This window comes from Pyrgilauda ruficollis, unplaced genomic scaffold (genome assembly GCF_017590135.1).
Source record: "Pyrgilauda ruficollis isolate IOZ18807 unplaced genomic scaffold, ASM1759013v1 scaffold93, whole genome shotgun sequence".
Taxonomy (NCBI): Eukaryota; Metazoa; Chordata; class Aves; order Passeriformes; family Passeridae; genus Pyrgilauda; species Pyrgilauda ruficollis.
In genome coordinates, this window is record NW_024531377.1 from 1,583,080 (window position 1) to 1,603,649 (window position 20,570).

A 20,570-nucleotide genomic window follows, 5' to 3' on the forward strand; every position below is an offset into this window, starting at 1 on the left:
AGGATGGCTCTTACTCCAGAGATGTTACAATTTCAAGTTATAGTTTTCACTCTCGCTCGAGCACCCAGTGCTCGTCTGAATCTGCTGCTTCGACATAAAATCTGTTTTCTCTAGGTTATTTTGTTGAACAAGAAATGTCCCATTACTTCCTCCTGTAAAATATGACAATTCTGTCTTGAGAATGACATTTTAGTATCTCTACAAGGAAATTTATTAACCCTTTTTGTGCTGGCCACATAAGACATTTGCATGCTCTCTTAGCTTCCCCTTCTTCTTCTATGGAAAGTGATGTCCCTTCATGTTCATAAGCAGAAACATCTGATTGGATTGGAGCACACTGGTTTTCCATCAAAGCAATTTCTTTTAATCTGCCTATAATTCCCAGAGAAAGTAGAATTGAAGTCTATGAAAGGATGTGTGCATCACAGTCCTCAATTTCTGTGGCAGCCTCTCTCATTGTTAGGAGATCCAGCTTGAGACATTTTCAGTAGAACTCAGAAAGTTTCCCTCCAGAAAGATAACAGGCTTTTAAAAAAACCCAAAAAACCAAATCAAATGCTAACAAACCACAGGAAAACAAACAAACCCAAACCCCTGAAATAAATTTTAAAAACTATTATAATAAAATATCAATAAAATTCACACCCCACCAAACAAAAAAAACCCAAAAAAAGCATAAAGAAACCCTCACCAACATGAAACAGCATGTGCTACCACCTCTGTCCAGCTCTGAGTGCACTGGGAATCCAAAGGTGCTGATGGAACCATTGTTTATTTTCTGTAGGCCAACTTTCTATGAACTTGAGTTCTGCATTTTGTTGTAGAATTCTTAAAAGGCTCTGTAATTTTTGCTGTATTTTGGAATATTTTTCTGTTCCCTTATTTTACTTGGATTTTCCTTTTTTCATCTGTGTTTACAAAGCATTTAGTGAGTAAAGTTTGTTGTCTGTCAGAGATACATAAAAGGTGATTTGCATATCATCAGCAGTGATGGCTGTGTCGTTGCCTGTCATGTTTTTCTACCCATAGTCATTAAATGCCATGATTGCAAGGTTTCAGATAAAGTTTCAGAGGACTTCTCACACAGAGTATTTTATGGGGTTTCGTGTCTTTTACCTGGGAAGGTAAGAAGTTCATGTCTTTAAGAAGCTATTGACATCGATTCAAAATAATACTTAAGCTCACTTCAGGGTAATCCTTTATGACACAGAGAAGAAAAATTTCCTGCTTCAATCTATCACTTTACTGTAACTCACAGTCACCAGTTTCCCTTATCATTCACCTTCTGTGCTTGCAAAGCTTTCACTTGGAACACAGAGTAGCAGCTACACTAGCAGAGATTTATCTTTTTCTGTGAGCTGAAGGGTAATCAAGACATAGTAGATTTTTTTTTTTAATAGAAAAAAAGAGTTTTGGGGATTCTTTGTTCATGTGTTGAAAATATGGCTGTTTTTGTCCAGCAGAAAGCAGCACTGTTCACATGCTGGAGCTTGCTGTTGGAGGCTGCAGCTGAGTTAACGTGTGTGGGTGCACAAGTGGGTGCTGCCTGAACATGGGTTTAGAGTGTTTGCTCCTAAATTAGCCTGTGCATCAACAGATGGCAGCAAGCAACAATAGCAGTAAAAAACACTGTGAGGACAAGTACAATTTATATTTACAGTCTCTAATGTTTTTAGAGACAAAAAGATTTGTTGGCTGTTAGCCATCCTTCCTGATACCCTAGGATGCTCTCTGAAAAGTCTCTCTTGGTTTGACAGGTCATTCACAGGTGTCCTTGTTTGACTCAGCTGATTAATCAAATCTCAAAATGTTTATGCTTGCATGCCTAAGATCAAACCTATAGCAAGCATTCCATGTGAGTGACAAGTTCTGCTTCTAGAAGCTGAGAAGCAACAACAAATTTTTAGAGTTAGCAAACCCTAATCTCTTATCAGTTTTAAACAGATGGAAGTTTGGAAGAAAAAGTATCTTGTTTCAGCATGCCTATTTCTTACTTACTTTCTTGGAAGTTCACTTTTATATCTATGGGATTATTCAACTGACACAGAAAACATTTCTTAGAAAACATAAAAGGGAAAACTGACCACATCTTCACTCTTTAAACATGCTTATAAAGATGTAAAAATGCTATGCAAGCCTTTGTTTTATCTTGTTAGTTCTCTTCTGATAGCAGGGAGACTGTGGTATCCACCCCTTCTAAAATCCACGTCTCAAGTCTCACATGGGAGTTGGATTTCCTGAGACCTTTACCCCAAACAGCTTTTACTAACGATCCAAATTTTTTAGATATTCATTCTGCCAATGTTGTTGAAGTTAACCTACTGAACCAACAAAAGAACAGAAAAAAGAGAAGCCTAAATTTTAGGCTCTACCCAAGTACGAGAATGATCTTTTTCTGACCTGCCTTTGTTTGCTTAAAACTCACATTTTAGTGCGTATGCTGTGTAAAGTGTGAATTTCTTCTTATGCACAACTCCTACCACAGTGGAAGCATTTTTGGTAATCAGTGTTATCTTCTGGAATGTTTTTCAGGCTAACAGTGGAGATGGTGAATCATATTCACTTTGTATATATATGTATGCTAAATTCATCATGGTGAACGCAATTCTTCAGTGTCTTGTCACCACTAAAACACTTTCAATGTCGTACCCAGCAGATAACAGTCTTGCATGATATGACTGGTCATTAGTTTTGTGACCTGTATAATATTTTGATTTATATTTTGTTTGCTTTTGTACCCACATAGAATGATAAGGAATCACTTCTGTGAAGATCTACGTGAAGATTTTTTTTGCCAAGCGATTTTACTTAGAAATAAAATTAAAATTGGTTGGCATAAGTATGCTCTGTGACTGTATTTTCTAAATGTGTTTTTCTTCTTATTCAAATTGTAGGTGTTGCATACCTCATTATTTTAAACAAAGTATCACCAAAAAAAGGTTCTTTGCTGATGATTACATTTTCTTTGTTTAGACACTTCATAAAAAGAACTCTATTTTAGGTTCAATTTTGTTTGTAAAATTTTTAGACTAAAATGGAAAAGATATTTCTGGTTTCCTGAAGGTCTGTATGCATCTTCTCTCCCTCTCATCGTAACATGCACACATTTTGAGATAAGTGTCAGAGGCATTGATTTTCCCTCCAGGACCATATCACTTCCTTCTTAATGATTGCCTGCCTGGCAGCAGATGAGAGCATTTTCCTTCTGCATTTAAAGAAAAAAAAAGTCTTACCCAAAGCCCACTGAAAATGGTCAAAGTCTTTTAAAGTGCTGTGTCTTTGGGCCCAAACCAAACCCTCAGGTTTGCCTCCCAGGTTGTAACCTATCAATGCAACCCTGGCCTTAAAGCTTTGAAATACGTATGAGGGAGTGAAGATATTTTTGTTGTTGTTGTTGCTGCACGAAGAGGATATTTCTGAAAATAACTATGAACTGCATTACTCCTGTACCTAGGAGATAAAATCCCCTTACTTTTCGTATTGTGCCCATGCAGTGTTGTGCATAAAGGATTTTTAGATCATTAACTTCCTGACTACACTGCAATGGAAATGCTGAAGTGTATCTGTGATTCTATAGCTGTACAAGTAAAATACCTCTGCTTCACTTCCAGCTGTTTGCCAGGAGCTAATGTGTCATGTAGATGATGGAGTAAAAAAAGCAGTACCAAAATCAAATATCTTGCAAATCACCCGTTGAATTGTCTTTCCAGGGACGATATCTGTGAACACGTTACGTACTCCATACACTGCACCAGGGGAAAGTGAAATCCTTGACTTGGATGATGACTTGTATCTTGGAGGCTTACCAGAAAATAAAGCAGGCCTGGTCTTCCCAACAGAAGTGTGGACAGCACTCCTCAATTATGGATACGTCGGCTGCATTCGGGATTTATTTATTGATGGTCAAAGCAAAGATATTCGACAGATGGCTGAAATTCAAAGCACAGCTGGAGTAAAACCCTCATGCTCAAGAGAAACTGCAAAGCCTTGCCTTAGCAACCCCTGTAAAAACAATGGTGTGTGCAGGGATGGGTGGAACAGATATGTGTGTGATTGCTCTGGCACGGGGTACCTTGGCAGATCGTGCGAAAGAGGTAGGTTCTGTGACATGACTGCACTTCTACTTTTATATATTAAAAAAAACCCCACAGCCATAAAAAAAAAAAATCCTGTGCAATGATTAAAAATGGTAAACTGCCACTAAGTGTCCTGAGGCAAAGAAAGAATCCTTGATTTCTCTTGATTTGAGCTAGAGCCCTGCTCTAGACTCAAAGCAGTAATTCTGGAGGAAAGATCTTAGGGGAGACTCTAAGGTGCATTAGGGGGCTATGACAGAGTCAGTACTGCTGAATATCACCTAGAAAATGCCTCCTTTTGTGTCTCATCATACATTGCTGAGCTCTGAAAAAGCTTTGTGAAAGCAATTTTAAATATTATTGCATTGCTATGATGCTTTGGAGTGGCTATCTATAACAGAGGCTAGCCAAAGTTAAGAGAATAAAGTGAGTACGTGTTAAAGGCTTTCAATAGATACAACTTAGGCAGGGTAGAAGCCTCCCAGAGGCTACACCCAAGATGGGCGATGGTTGCAAGTTTTTCAGACAGATATAAGTTTTGTCCATATACATATCAGGGGTTAATCCTCTAATTGCTGCTTCAGGTAATGAAGTCATATACCCCCAGTGTGCACCCCTGCAGTTCACTTCTGTTTGTGCTTTTCAGGCCTGAGACTGGAGGGTGTCCTGGGGTTCCAGGCCCAGAGGAATTTTTTTGTCTGGCCAAAGTGTGAAGGGTAGTTAGCAATTTATATGAAATTTAGAGTTATGCACTAATGCAGCACAGGATTTGAAAAATATAAAGTCTAAATCTTAAAGCATCAGCTAAATTGTCACATTCCAGTTCCAAAATGAGGTCTTGTTCTCTGCCTATTTATTTCAATATATTCCTCTATAATTAAATTTATTTTTGAATTCCAGTGTCACTTAAATCCATGGCCAGAACTTCACTCATGAGTCAAAGCAGAAGAGTCAGTAGAAGTTAATATTTCTACTTATCTCTTTTTGAAAAAGATACAAGTACCCAAGGAAACTGAAGTTACCTAAAATCTGAGTACTCCTCTTGCCTAGAAAAGATAACAGTGAAATTTACCAACTCCATTTATTTAATTGAAAAGGTGGATAGTGGCAAGGAAGGCAGATGTTGAGGTTAGTTAATAGATAGAAAACCCTGTGATTTATTTAAAATTGCAGTGTGCTAATGAAAGATTCAATGAAAGCACACAAGGAGATAAAAATATTAGATATTTTTATTGTTTAATATCTAAGGTTTTTATTCTTATTCTTATTGGAATAGAAAGTGTTTCAATGCCAGGAGTTGTATTTTTTCATCTCACAGCTGACACAGTATTTTCTTTGGATTTGTCTTCAACCTGAAATCTAAACCTTAAGTTTATTGACTGAAAATGTAAGTTCTTTTCATCTAGTTTGATTCATTTTTCGAGTTTGTCAGATGAAACAAAAATGTTTCATCGCAAATTGAGAAATAAAACCCCCAATGAATGTCTTAAGTTGTATGTCAGTAGAGATGTGCATTTATGTAGTATGGACAACTACTATATCATCATTTTATCATCATTTATATTTTCATATATATTATTATCATCATGTTATCATCATTTGCAAGTAGATTCTCAGGTTCTTCAGTGGGGCTTCTCTGTCTCCCGTTCTGGCTGTTGATGCCCTGGCTCACGGCCAGCTGCGCTGAGCTCTCCAGGCTGCTGTTCCCGGTGGAGGCAGAGGGATAACGGAGCTGCCTGATGCATCCCCGCAGCCCTCGGTTAAACATGGCTGGTGTACCACCCTGTGGCCAAACTCTCCTATTACACAGGGGCTCGAGCCAAAACCGGGTTTGCGTTTTATTTCCACGGAAAAGCCAGGAAACATGTGCCGTAGAGACATAAACACATGCAGATCTGCAAAGAACTGAAAGCAGGCTTCATCACAGCAACTTCCCATACTCTCATTGGACAGGTGGTGATGTTTTATAAAGAAACCTTTGCCTTTTATTTCCCATGCCTTATTTTCAAGCATTGTCCAGCTTAATTCTTCATTTTCCCAGTGCATTCCCCTGGTGGGAATGGTGGTACTGGAGTGGTGGTGTTGGCACCTCCACAACAACATTTGTTTCTTGTCCAACAGAAAGATGTGTGGCATTTCAGCACTATGAGATCATTTCCTGCTCTTGGGTTTCCCTCTCCAGAGGGAACTGCACTGAAAGGAGATGTCTTCTCAGTAATACTCATATCCCAAGTGGTCATGCATTAATAAGATTATAGCTTTTGGGATGCTGAAAGCATCCTACCACACAAAGTTATTATAACTGCTACCCATGTGTAGGAACTGATAAACTTTTGTATTTGGTGGCATAAGCAGCACATTTACAACTATTCAAGCTAATTTAAATAAAAGGGGAACACACTTATTTCAGCAAACAATACAGATTCACTAAGAAAGCTTTAGAATAATATACTGGAGATTAAACAACTAGAATATTTAGCATTAAGTAATGAAGGTGTCTTAATTTTAAAAAAATGTGTGGAGTTACTTTTTATTTCCATTTAATTTTATTTTTCATATTCACCTGAAATAGGAGTGCTAACATCCATACATGGATGTTTCAGAACTTGAAATAATTTCAACTCATTAGTGCACAAAACTTCTGGAACACCACTGTGGTCTATTTTAGTTTGTGTATACTTAAAATTATATATATATATATATGCATACACAACACACGTATATATTTATAGCCACATCCATTTTATCCTGTTGCAAGTAATAGTTGATTTTATTATTGATTTTCAGTAAGGTTAATAATAATAACCAGCATAATTTGTAGATTTGCTTTAGTAGATTTTGAAAACTCTAGCAGATGGATGGACAGATGTCACAGCAATATAATTTGGTGTCCTCCCTTACTTTGTGGGTCACTGAGTGGGTGACTGCTTCTTGGCAAAGCCTTTTGCAGGTGTATTCTTTGACTGGATAGCCAGGAACAGTAGTGAAATCATCAAACAGGGATAAGAAAAAGTAAGCATGCAGACAAAGGTTATGAAGTTGACATTTCTGAAGAGAAAATCTGTTTAAAGTAGAGTGTGTGTGTAGATGTCCGTATTGTGTATGCACAGACCCCTACATACACATATACACATTAAAGAAATGCAGCTTTCATTCCTTGTGTTATACCTGGATGCTGTAAAATTTTAAATTAAGAATAGAGGTGGTATGAGGATAGATGGCATGAAGAATCAGGGGTTCTAAATATTATACTAATTCCATCACTGTCTTAAATTAATGGATTGGTCCTGTGTGTTAAAGTTGTGACAAACTTAGAGTGTGGCTTAGGACCTCAGCCCTGAAATAATACCAGTGTAGGAATCAGGAGGAATAATTTGAGCTTCTATTCACACATTATCCAGTAAATAATCACATATAGAGTATTGTTTCTATCAAATTGATGGAAATGTTCCCTATAAATCTCCAAGGCTGCAGCTTTGGGCCCAGGTGGACTGAAGAAGATACCATGTAGAAAACGCAAAACACCTGGGAAGAAAACAAAAAGTTCAAATTTGACTCAGTAGCAGCCAATATATTTGAATACTCACACAATTTCTAGGAGTAAAATCATATCTATCAGGAGCATTTTTAGGGCACAACATTGTTGTTCTACTTGCACTGGTAGATAAAACAATGATCAGAGAGCAAATCTGAATACTTGATTATTGATGATCCAGATTGCTCATACATATCCTGGTATGACTCTGGGCTGTATAGTCTGTCATTTCTGGGCAAAGTTTTTGTGAGGCTTAGTGACAGCAGACAAGAGAGGGTGATTTCATGCTTTAAAAGTGGCTCTGTGGGATGCAATACAGTCCTCATATTATTGCAGACACACTGAAACTGAAAAAGCAGAAAAAAAATTAATAATTCTTTCTTTGGGACTTCACAGGCACCACAAGGGGTCCAGAGGAAACAAGATCCTATTTTATTAAATTATGTGCAATAGGCATTTGTACTCACCAAGAATCATGTTTTTAAAACAACTCAAACTTGACTTCAAAGCATATGCGAAAGAACCCTGAAATCCAAGTGCCTAGTCCATACTTGTTTCAGTTTTATTTAAATAGGCTGTGAGTTGCAGAATGGCATCTATTCAGGAAATTCTACTTTACTCTAAAAATATCCAGTTGAGCATTTCTGAGGGTAGGAGCAGATGTAGGAAAGTTTCCAGAAGAGTTGGTGCCTCAGTCTCTTGAGCAATTTAGGTAATTCCAGCTCAAGTGGAAATTAAGGTCCTGAATCTCTTCTCATGTCAGTACTGATCTGTGCATCCTTGGCTTTAGACACAGAGATAATTGAGGTGGTGTGTGTGTGTGTATGTAGAAAAGAAGACTATCCAGCCATGAAGATTTTAATAAGAAACAAATTGAAGAAAAAAAAAAAATGAGAGGGGAACTGAACTCTTCTGTGGGGGTTGTTTTGGAGTTTGGTTCATTTGTGTGTTTTGCTTGGCTGGTTTTTAGCACAGGAGCTGGAAAAGTTTGAAGTGTCAGGTTTATAAAACTGTCAAAGAATGAATGTATAAAACACTTTTATATAAATATCTGTGCTATGTAATGCCATGTATTCCTTCATAACTCCACTGCATGTACTTATCTGCTGCCACCAAAAAAAAAGTTGTCAGTGATTATTTTATAAGGATTTTTTGGTGTTTTTTCTTTTCAGCACTATCATCCCAACAGTGAAGTGGTAGTAAAGCTATTACTCTTTTCCTTCTTTCTTTAAATGAATATCATATCCTGAGCTAAACTTTTAATCTATTACCTTTTGATCTAATAATTAAGAGAAAGCTGAACAAGAGAAAAAAGACATTCTGCCAACACTTATGTGAGAATATTTAGCAGTGTAGATTTCATGTAAAGATGAGACATCTAGGAATTAGTTGGCCCAAAGCAAAAAAAAAAAAAAAAATTGGCAAAAATACATATTTTTAACTGAATTGTTCCTTCAAGGTTTTTGAAATTGGTGCCTCTTGTCATTAAGGTCACCTTCTTACTGACTAGGCCTTGTAAATTAGCAATCCATTCCTGCCCATTTTGTGCTTGGTTCTGCTTTGTTTGTCGTTTGGGAGTTTTGGGGGTTGGTTTTGTTTGGTTTTTATTTGTTTCTTGTTTTACATTTGCCTTTGCGTTTTTGGCTTGTTTTGTTTCTGGCTTTAGTTTTGCTTGGTTGTTTTTGTTTGGTTTGGTTTTTTTTTGTTTGGTTTTTGTTTGGGTTTTTGGTTAGTTTTTGGGTTTTTTTCTTTTTTGTAGTTTGGAAAGGGTTTTGTTGGGTTTTGTTTTTTCTTTTTCCTTTTTCTCTCCCCAAATATATTTTCATATTTAGAAACCCTGTGCCTTGGAAAGGGCATATTGACATATTAAAAGGAGCTTGTTGACATGAGGGGGCTTCCTCATTGCCCAGAGCTTTTAAGTCATTTGATCTTCTGTTCAGCATCTTTGGTCTGTTCTTGGAACATCTGTTCCCAAAATGCTGGCACAGTATGGCTTTGGAGGATTAAGTATCTAATCACAATTGGTCTGCTCACCATGGTGTTACTCACAGGCCATCCCCAATTAAATTGTCTCCAATTAAGTTCCTTCTCTCCTTTTTCTGCAATTAAAAAAAAAACAAAAAAACAAAAAAAAACCAAAACAACTTGAATAACTAAAGGAAAGTTGGCAAAAAGTAGCAGCGCTGATTCTGACAGCTCTCTTTTTTACATTATCCTAAGATAATCTGTTAGCAAGAGAGCTTTAGCAGTGATGAATGTTGGGTTTACTCTGTATGTGAAAATACTGAATACTATTAATGTGGTGGATTTCTATAGAAAATTCAAAATATTTTTTATTTTCTGTTGCGTTACTATGTAACTTTAGGTTTTTTCCTGTAATTCCCTACCTAAATTATGTTTACCTTGATAAAAATCTTGGGAGATTTTTATGCACAGGGTAGACAGCTAGATATAGGAAGGAATTGAAAGCTCCTCTTCATGACTTCCCCCAAGAACTAATAAATAAACAAGGAAACCCACAAAAACCCAACCCCCAAACTAACAAATAAAAACCCCAAATCATCAAAAGCAAATCACCTTCCACTGGAAACTCTTTGACTTGAAATCACTTTTCAAATTGTTGCAAGTTAAATATTTAATCTACTTCACTGAACAATTTTAGATTCAAAATATGGTGAAAACATGATTACCTGCATAGTCAGAAATCATCAAACCAGTACATGCACTCTTATAACCTGTTACATCTAGGGACTTTCACAGCAGTCTCAGTAACCACTTTTTTTTCCCCACCATCAGACCCTTTTCTTCAAATTTGTATTGGGGGAATTTAAAACTCTTTGCACAAGAGAAGGTTGCCCAGAGAAGCTGTGGATGCCCCACCCCTGGAAATGTTCAAGGCCAGCTTGGGTTGGGCTTGGAGCAACCTGGTCTAGTGGGAAGTGTCCCTGCCCATGGCAGGGGACATGGGTGGAGCTGGGGTGATCTTTAAGGTTCCTCCTAACCCAAGCCGTTTTCTGATTGTTTTAATGAAAACATGATTTATCAATTTTGCCTCTCACAGAGTTAGTGGAACATTTTGTCCTTCTGTGGGTTGTGTAGGCTGGAAGTCTTGAAGAGCTTATCTGCCTTTAGCAGCATACAAGATATGCTCTGGGAACAATTTTGGCAAACACAGTTGTGATATTTACTTTAACATAGTATCAGTAGTATTAGTCATTGAAAATATTATTGCACGTTGACACCACAATAAACTTTTAGATAAGTGCCTCCATTACACTGAAGCAAATTGAAGCGTAGAGAAGCTTCTCATATGTGTTCTCTGCCCACAGTGTTTGATTGTCCAGCCAAAAAGAACTTACTAATACATTTCAGAAATGTTTCCTTTGCTTTCTAGGAACTGCAGTGCCTCCCTGTGAGCAGAAATGCAGTCTCTTTGCTACCTTTCTTGTTACCAGCCTGGAAGCTGGAAAAAGAAAGCTTGTGACTGGTTGCTCTGGGGTCTAACAGACTGTGACTGCTCTGTGCCAGAGCCTCTGGCCAGGAGGGTTTCCTGGAATGTCTGAAAGTGACAGTTCTTCACTTGTCTTGAGGGTTTTAAGATGTTACCCTCAATATGCCAATTCCAGTCTCAATCCTCCTGCTGAGGCTCTCATGGTGTTCATATTAGCATTTTTGAGTTCATACCATGGGTTTTGTAGTCATGGAACAATCTGTGCCCCATCCAAACTGTGCTGGGGACAGCCATGCATTTCAGGAGGATTTTTGCTCACTGTATGACAATTGCAACCCATGGTTGTGGCAATGCTAATAGTTTTATACATGAAGCATTCTAAGGTGATTATCTAGGGGAATGACAGGCATGGGCTTTTGTTATGCTGTTAAGATTACCTAAATATCTTTTACTGATTTGACCTAATTTGAGCAGTACAGGCCTGGTCTTTCAAGCATTGCCTTACAGGTGATTTTACTGATCTCACTGAAGGTTCACACGTGACTGACTGGGTCATTGAAGAACAATTTTGTTTGTTTAAAAAGCATCAAGATCATGTCACTTAAAAACAAAACAAATCAAAACAAACCCTAACAAAACCCTCAAACCTGACTTCCCTTGTGTCTCCCCATAATAATAATGAAAAGTAATATGTAGTTTTTCTACTACATATATACTGAATATACATTTGCCATCTTACCTTTAAGGAGTTTCAGTAGACAGAGCATTAACAACTGGTTTTCTCCTTTGTGTTTCCAGAGGCAACAATTTTAAGCTATGATGGAAGTATGTTTATGAAAATCCAGCTTCCTGTTGTGATGCACACAGAGGCAGAAGATGTTTCTTTAAGGTTCAGGTCCCAGCGAGCTTATGGCATTTTAATGGCGACGACTTCCAGGGAATCTGCAGATACCCTTCGGTTAGAGCTGGATGCAGGACGAGTTAAGCTAACGGTCAACCTAGGTAACAACCTTTTCCTCCAAGAAATTAACATTTTCTTTACATTTTTCTTTTTGCTTGCAAACATTTATGAAACAGCCTGTTTTAACATTAAAAGTAAACTGAGATGATATATAAGCACACATCAATTCGGCATTTGCATATGTACACAAATACACGACCATTGTTACAAGTTATTTTTGTTTTCTTTTGCATTTTTGTGTTCTTTATTTAGTCTTAACATTACCCATCACAATATTTTTGTACTGTTGTGTATTCTAAAAAAAGAAGACAAGTTCATCAGTGGTAATTTTTTGGTTTAATTGGTTTTTTTTTAATTGTGGAAGATTGGTCTCCCTCCACAATTTCTTCAGAATAGTAATTCCAGAATTTCAATGTGCAAGGAGAAACAAAATATATGTAGGTCAGCTCAATTTTACCTCCACCAATAATCTATGACATGCAAATATATCAAAGACTTTCTGGTTTTAACACTGAAAATGTTGCAGTTAGATATGCCCACTGATTGATTTCTTGGTCTCCTTTTTTTATGTGTCAAATCTATATTAAATCCATCTCCTCTTTTTTAAACAATTCTGTAGTGGTATTTTTGTAGTATCGAACGATAACACAACCCTTCAATGCCCAAAGACTGCGGCCCTCAGCAAACAGCCTTGTGAACACAGGAGGCACAAGCCCTTTTACAGAAAGAAAAAAAAAAAGAAAAATTGCTTTTATTGTTTAAAATATGATGAACAAAATGTCAGGTTATGATTCTCTCTAGTTTAAAAAAAAAAAAAACAGTAAGTAAAGAAATAAAAGCACTTCTGCCACGCTTAAGTGGCAGAGTGGCGTAAGAAGCTTCTGCCACACTTAAGTGGCATAAGTCCAAGTCAGGACCTGAAACAGAACAGGAGGAAAATGCCCATCCCATGCAGCTATTCCCATTCAGGGGAATGCTATTTTTAAAGGGATTGAAGTGTTTTTTTTGCTTTAGTCACAGATTTAGAAAGCACCAGTGGGGAGTGAGGGGTAAGATGCTATTTTTAAAGAGATGGAAGTGGTTTTTTTTGCTTTAGTCACAGATTTAGAAAGCACCAGTGGGGAGTGAGGGGTAAGAAAATAACCACCTTGACCCTGCACTTCATCCAAGTGTCGCTCACAGAAATGCTGCCCTGGTGTCTAGTGGTGAGGAGGAGGAGGAGGAGAAAAGGGTGTCACAGGTGACCCTTCCTTGCCTGTCCCCTCCTGCAGGGAGGCCATGGCGGGAGGCTCCGAGGCTTTCTGTAAAGGGGGTGTGCAGGTGCTGCTCCTCGGCTGTTTGCAACCACTTTTCTGATGCGGTTGACGACACATGGCAAACTCAGCTATATGGAAACAAAATCTAGGTTTGATGGTATATATGTTCCTCAAAGGTGTAAACCAGGAGTAGCCATACAAACCAAGTAGCATAGTGTAGGGTTTGACGTTTGTTTTTTTGGGGGTTTGTTTTTGTTTTTTGGGGGTTTTTTTTGTTGTTTTTTGTTTGTTTTTGTTTTGTTTGTTTGTTTTGGTTTGGTTTTTTTAAAGTAATAAATTAATGTAGGTAGCCCAGGAGAGGATCATGCACAAATCAGGTTAATCACTTTATGTAAAAAACATCATCCTCTGCCTACTTCTATAGTTCATGAAAGTCAACAAAAAGGAAATAAATCCATGCCCTAACAATATTGTTTCTTCCTCCAACACCCCTTTTTTTATTATTTCTCTCTTTTTTTTTTTTTTAAGTCAGGCAAGAAAATAATCTTAAAATAGAAAGGATTCTCTTTGTTTTCTAATTAGTGTTTATTAATACATGATTTATTTTTCTCTATATTAATATAACTTTCAAGTAGTCACTGTTCATTTCTAAAATCTAGACATTAAGGACATGTAAACCCACAACCCCTTATTTCTGGGCCTGGGTGATGAGCTCTGTGTGTCAGTCCTTAGCTTCTGAAGATGAGCCTTTGAGGTTATACTATCCACAAGTTGTCCAAGGTGTCTGATTGTGGCCTGGCCTGCTCTATGACCCATTGTGACGGAGCACTTTCTAATTGCACTGAGAGAAATTACCTGTTCTTTCACAGATGGGGAGAAAGTTGCAGCCTGCCTCAGTTAAGCATCTTTGACTTTTAATCCTGACTTTTCACTTAGATTTGTCACCATGTAGCTTTGTTTGAAATTGGCCATTTTTACCCTATTTGTCGTTTCTATTGGTAAAGACTTCTCGCAGTATATCTGGGTTATAACAGTATGTAAAGACTGATCATATGGAGTGGCCATATTTGCATGTGTCTGTCCCCGGAAGGGTGGACTGTGATTTTATTGGATGTCTGCAGCTATTACCTTGAAGGATAAATTTTCATTTTTCATCTATTCTTCCCCATCTAGACTGTATCAGGATTAACTGTAATTCCAGTAAGTGCCTATTCAAACTTTTTAAAATGTTATTCCACCATTGTAAAATATGCAAACTAGAATGAAAAAGATTGTGGACAGCTTGCAAGCATTTGATAATTTATTAATGAAATGTGATGATTAATTATCATTGTGTAAAAAGTCATCATATATTTTAACACTTGCTTTTTGTCCTTCACATAGGACATAATATTAACTAGAATATTAAAAAGGAAGCGTTCTACAGGTTGTAAACAAGCCTAGAGGAAATGGTGCCTGTAGTACTGTGTTATTCTAGATAGGCTATTTTATATTTACAGTGGCCATGGAATTTTTGAACTAGCATTTCTGATAAGCTGTTACACTTTATTTTCCCACGTCCTCCTTCTAATTTTCCTGACATTTTGCCTTCAACTTGTCGTTGGATTGTTGGAACGCAATAGTTTTTACTACAAAAATTTCTATTTTACAATTCCTCTAGGAAATTACCTGTATTTACTGGCTGGTTATAGCACGATTTGGTTTTGCTAAATCTTCAATATATGGAAATGTGATACATTGCAATAAGGGCATTATTAAGTCTGAGAATGACTGTATTTCTATGATGATTTTTTACACTCTAATTATGTTAAAAATCCTTGAATTGAACAATTTTTCTCTGTGATATGCATGTTTATGAAACAGAGGGAAACATTTGCCAGATGAATGGACTAAATTTTAACTTCTGATATTATTTGGATTAAGAGGCTATATTCTGAAAGGAGAAAAAGGACTGTGATTTTATTTTGAGTCTATGGAATTCCTGAATGGTGTCAACAAAATTATTGATAGTAAGTATGGTAGATTTGAGTTTTGGGTTGTTTTTCTTTTTCCCTTCCTAACAGGTTTTGCAGGCCAGAGGACTGGCTTTACAAAAATAGAAAAAAAAGCTAAACAACAAACTGCACAGGTTTAATCTGTAGTTGGTAAGAGTTAAAATATATTAACAAAACATTCCTTAATAGTTTTATAACCCATAAAGAAAAACAAGAGTCTGAACTTATTCTTAAAGCGTCATTTGCTAATAGATTTTTAATTAATAATTTTTACAAGGAAAAAATACAGCATTGGTATTAAAAAGCAGACAAATTTCCTGAGACAAGTCTGTAATTTAACCTGTTCTTAAATTCAGAGAGGCTTCAATGCAATAACGGAAATGCTTGTAATCACCAAGGCATAAAGATATTGTCCTCATATTAAAAAGAAAATAATAAGAAAGTAAAAAATTCTCACTTGCTAAAATATATAAAATTATGAAAAATCTCAGAAACATTTTCTTGATCTGCCACAGGACACTATTGTTTTCTACTAATGAAATCTCAGAAGAAACAAGTGTAAGATAAGCAGCTTTTTGGGGCAGATCTGTAATGAGGCTGCCTGCCTTTGGTAAATTCCTTCTTTTCCTAGGAAAAGCAATATTGCTTTTTTCTTAGCTTCCTTAATAAAATCAGAAAATCCATCTGAAAACAGAGTTACTAAAATAAGGAAACCACCCAGAAATGAAGCCACAATATTACAGGTGTTTTCATTTTTTAGTCTCTTTTGGATTAAATGACATGTCGAAGATAAATTTAAATGGTTTCTAGGTTTCGTTTTTAAGCAAGGCTTGGATCAAAAGAGAATCTGCAAACACAAATAAGCTTCCAGTTAGAGGATTGCAAAGAGGAGCAATGTATCTGCTGGATTGGATTAGCACTTACAAATTCTTGGGCTCATACAGAAGCAACATAACCTCTCTACAAAATATCCTTGGTATAAAATACTTATAAGTTATTTTTCTTCACAGTTTGTTTATAGTGTTTTTGTTGTTATAAATGAACTTGGGTGATTATTTCCATCTCCCTGTGGTGCTTGTGTGTACTCAGCAGGGTTTTGTGAGCTTTCGGTATGGTAAGTACTACAATGCTTTCTTGTCTGCACTGGAGATTTTCAGCAACCAGATGTTTCACGAGCAATTTCTATATCCTAATTTTTAGATTATGGAAAATTATTGGTCTAAGTAGTCCTTAAAAATGCTTATTAGAAAATACAATGAGGTTTAGTGGGACACGATTTGTTTCAAAGCAACAGCATCCAGATCTGGAGTATTAAGTTGCTAAACACTGTGATAGTTGAGTGCTGCCCTTCTTTCTGCTGAGAGCTGGATATGTATCAATCCTGATTTTAGGTTGATAGTAAATCTGGTTTTCATGTTTGAAAAACTTTTTTTTCCATTTCCTATTTCTGTTACGTAGAAATTAGTCCTGTTAATATAATCTCAGTGCTGGGACTGAGAGTTATATGTCATAACTAGACTAGTAAAGAGTTAATGTCAGGATGAAGGTATCTGGTTTGAATTTGGAGAGACAATTAAAAAAAAAATCCAAAAACTTCAGCTGAACATCAGCAGGCTTGAGAGAAGAAAAAGGAAAACGTGAATGTAAAGAATGTCAACACCTTCTCCTGCTGTGAACTGTAAACCCAGGGGATAAAATAGTGCACTTCTTCCTCCTCTCACTTTCTCCTGAAGCCTGTCTTCTGCTCACTGCAGATTAAATGAATAAGTGTTGGCTGACAGAGCTAAGATTATGGCAGCAACTTTTTCTACACATGGTCATCCCTTCACCTTTAGCTGATGTCCTGTCTTGCAGAAGAGGTGGCATTTTGGAGGACAGAACTTTTTTATTTGTCCTCCTTATTTGGAGGACAGAACTTTTTAAAAAATTTTAAAATGTTCATCAGATATCAGATCACTACTGAACTTATGTTTCATTAACAATTTGTGGCACGCTAAATATTTTGTGCCAGGCTAGAAGACTGGTATGCCCATAAAACTGTACATCACTAGAAATTCTGCCTCATGTCAGTCAGAAAATACCATTGCCGAAAGGTTGGGTTTGTACATCCTTAAACAACTTAATTGTGTTCTTCAGAGCTACAAGCTTGCGAAATTAAATTGTCTGTCAGGCAGTGAATTAAATGGTCCTTTTAAATTGCAGGTACATGTAGGTCAGTGCTGGGGCTGACACCAGGAGAAAGGAAGAAACTTATTTGATGAACATAAATAGCTGCTGTGGTTTCCGTGTTAGTGCTCATAGAGGTGATGACCTCATTTAAAAATAAGACTGCACTGAACTCTGTTGTTTTAAATAATATGAATGTAACAGCATTTTTTGGCATTAATTGTTCTGTAAAAAATAAGTTAAATAGCTGTAGATGTCTTCTACATTATACACAGAATTGGTAAACTAATCCCTAAAAATTTCCAAAGAATAAATGATATAAAAAAATATATATAAAAGCCCCAAAATATTTCTCCCTTTCAATGAAGGAAGTAATTGCTACCCTTTCATTGCAAACTATCAAGCATAAATTATAAATAGCCATGAATCCTATTGAATTGAATGGGATTTTTCCCTAGTATTTCTTAGAGACAGAACTTCATCCCAATAAAATTTCCATTGCAGTTCAGTAACAGTTTCTGAATGACTTGTGAACAAAAACAGATGTGCTAAAATTTCATATTTTTCATTGCTGTAACGTTAAAGGCTAGGATCTTGACTTAAATTAAATTCCCCCTTTTTTTTCAGTTTTAATTATTCCAAAATATTAGTATCTGAAAAATCCAGGTAGCTATAAAGGCTGCTGGTTTTAATATTCAATATGCTTTTGTCACAGATGTCTGCAGTCTTACACATTATTTAATCTTTTGGGCTGTGAGTGCTTTATTATTATTATTTTATTGCTATCATTTCTGGAAATAAATTTTCTATATTTTTATATGAGTTAACCAAGTAGGACTGATGGGGAGTTTTTTTATTAACTGGTACATTATACCACTAATAATGTTAATTGGTAAATAGCTGGCTCTCATTTCCCAGTCTGATACTTTTGTTCAATATGAAAAAATACAGGACACATTTTTTTAATGGTGCTGTGAAAGATTGCTCAGCTTGTGGCACACAGTGCAGGGAAGATTTAGGTCAGTTTTCTAGTACGCATCTTTGCTTCTGCAGGCAATAACTCACGGAGCAATGGCACTGAATTCAGTTATGCTCACATGCAGGACTGTCAGGAGAAATGATTATGAATTGCAGGATGTCAGGGAGCAGAGAGTCCCGTGGCAGTAAATGTGTACACAATTCCCCAGGGTGTGTGTGAACCAGGTCTGCAGTCTTGGTGTCCACCCTTATAAATTAGGAAGGTTTTCCTGGGTTAGGAAGGTTTTCCTGGGTTTAGAAGGTTTTCTGTTTGTTCTTCCAGCAAAGTTCCCCTTCAGTGGTTGTATTTACATGCACCCCTCGTTCTTGTGTCTATCTAGTTTTTCACCCATTCTCCATATAATTTATCGTTCTCTCAGTTTATTTTCTCATGCCATTTCAATTCTCTGTTCTTCTCTATAGCCCTTAATCTTTTTTTCCTTCTTTTGTGTGCTCATCCTTTTAAAATTTTCCTATTCCGCAGACGTGCACATTAAAGATGATTAAGTTATTCTATTTGGAAACATCTGTTACTGAAGCATTTCTTTCTTGTCAAAGTATCCTACAAATCCAGGGTATGACGAGGAGCTTTGTCAGATTATTGGTAAATAAGAAGAGAATTGTATCTATTAAAGAACCAGCAATGGTGTTCAATTACATTGTATTCTTGATGTGCGCATGAATTTTAAGCAGCAGAAAATCTTACATAAAGACTATACGTCCTTTTGAAAAATACTGCTTGTAAAACTGCATTTTATTGCAAAATCAAAAATCTTCAGCTGTGCTCTTATGGATAGTCCTAAATCTTCTGTGATAAGCAAATCATTAATACTTTTCCATGTATTATCTTCCTACTATGGGGAAAAGAATTATTAGAATATATTACTTGCTCTCTCTTTAGCTGTTGTTTGCAGCAGAAAATCATTAAAACGATTCAATTTTGTAGCTCCACCCAAAATGTAAGATTTTGTACTTGGCCTGTTTTCTTACAGAGTGCTTATGAATTGCATGAGTTTTGATCTTTCCCTCATTAAGTGTGGCTGACAGCCTGGCAAAAGTATGTAAAAGAGTTTTACCATGGAGGACATGCAGCAAATCAGCAGGGTACTTTCTCTGCAAGTTCAGTCAGGAACTTCCCTCTGTTTGCAGCGCAAAGTTTGAAATAATTATAAATAATTCCTTTAAAACTTTGCCTATACTTTGCAGATTGAGAACAGGAAGTCATTGGATTCCTTCTCATTCAGCAATAAGAGTTTAAAGGTCCCTTTTCATATAATTTCCTGAAAAACAGAATTTGCTACTATGCAACAAATCTGAAAACATACCTGGTCCTATTCAGTCAAATTCTGATTACGATCTCCTAGTTGCCAATAGACAGCATGGCAAAAATGGGAAAACTGCTGCTTTACTCAGAGACTCTCACTGCAGTCCTCAGTACTCAGTCCAGAAGCTGCACTAAGACCATCCTGTCTTGTTCCAGGCACTATGTTTGGAACAAAGGTTGAAAGCATCGCAGCTTGGGAAGAAAGTTCAGGTTTGGAAGCCAAAGAGCCTGCCTGTATAAATACAATCAGGAGGGATGAAGTCATTAAGGGATAGCACATAATTTCTTCTGTACAGCCACAGAAGCCAGTTATGAGAGATGCCTCTAATTTCTCTTTTTCTGATAAATATAGAGTGGAAGGAAGTGGTGCTGCACAGGTTATACCCGGTCAGCCCAACACATTAATTGGCTCACTGGGGCAGTGACTGCAAAGCCGTTCACGTCTTCCTGCAGTCTGCTTGCTCACCTGCTCTGGAGAAAAGTAGTGGCTGTTTCTTGAATGGTATGAGAGAAAAGTGAACCAGCAGGGCCACTTCTGGTCATTTTTCAAAAGTTTGCGTACCATTCTTTGGTTTTTGTGTTGCAGAATTTTGTCTGCCCCCCAAAAAAACCCCTCTCATTTGCTTTAAAAACTGTGTTCTTCTGTCTCCCTGTCTGCTGGTCCTGCTCTTACATGGTCCATTGCTTTGCTGCCAGCACAAAAGGTTCAAGTGTCTATGTGATGAATTTGACTAAACTGATCCACTAAAAAAATTGCTAATTTTGACTTGCTGCAACTTTCTGACACCTG

General features: G+C 36.8%; 1 protein-coding gene across 10 annotated transcripts in view; it reads left to right on the forward strand.

Annotated features, from left to right (window-relative positions):
* Window positions 1-20,570, forward strand: part of NRXN1 (neurexin 1) — a 669,617-nt gene that overhangs the window by 270,378 nt on the left and 378,669 nt on the right. For all 10 annotated transcript variants that reach the window (XM_041489370.1, XM_041489359.1, XM_041489362.1 and 7 more), the window contains 2 exons: window positions 3,711-4,094; window positions 11,861-12,064. In XM_041489370.1, coding sequence (XP_041345304.1) covers window positions 3,711-4,094; window positions 11,861-12,064 — 588 coding nt within the window. The remainder of the gene's footprint in view (window positions 1-3,710; window positions 4,095-11,860; window positions 12,065-20,570) is intronic.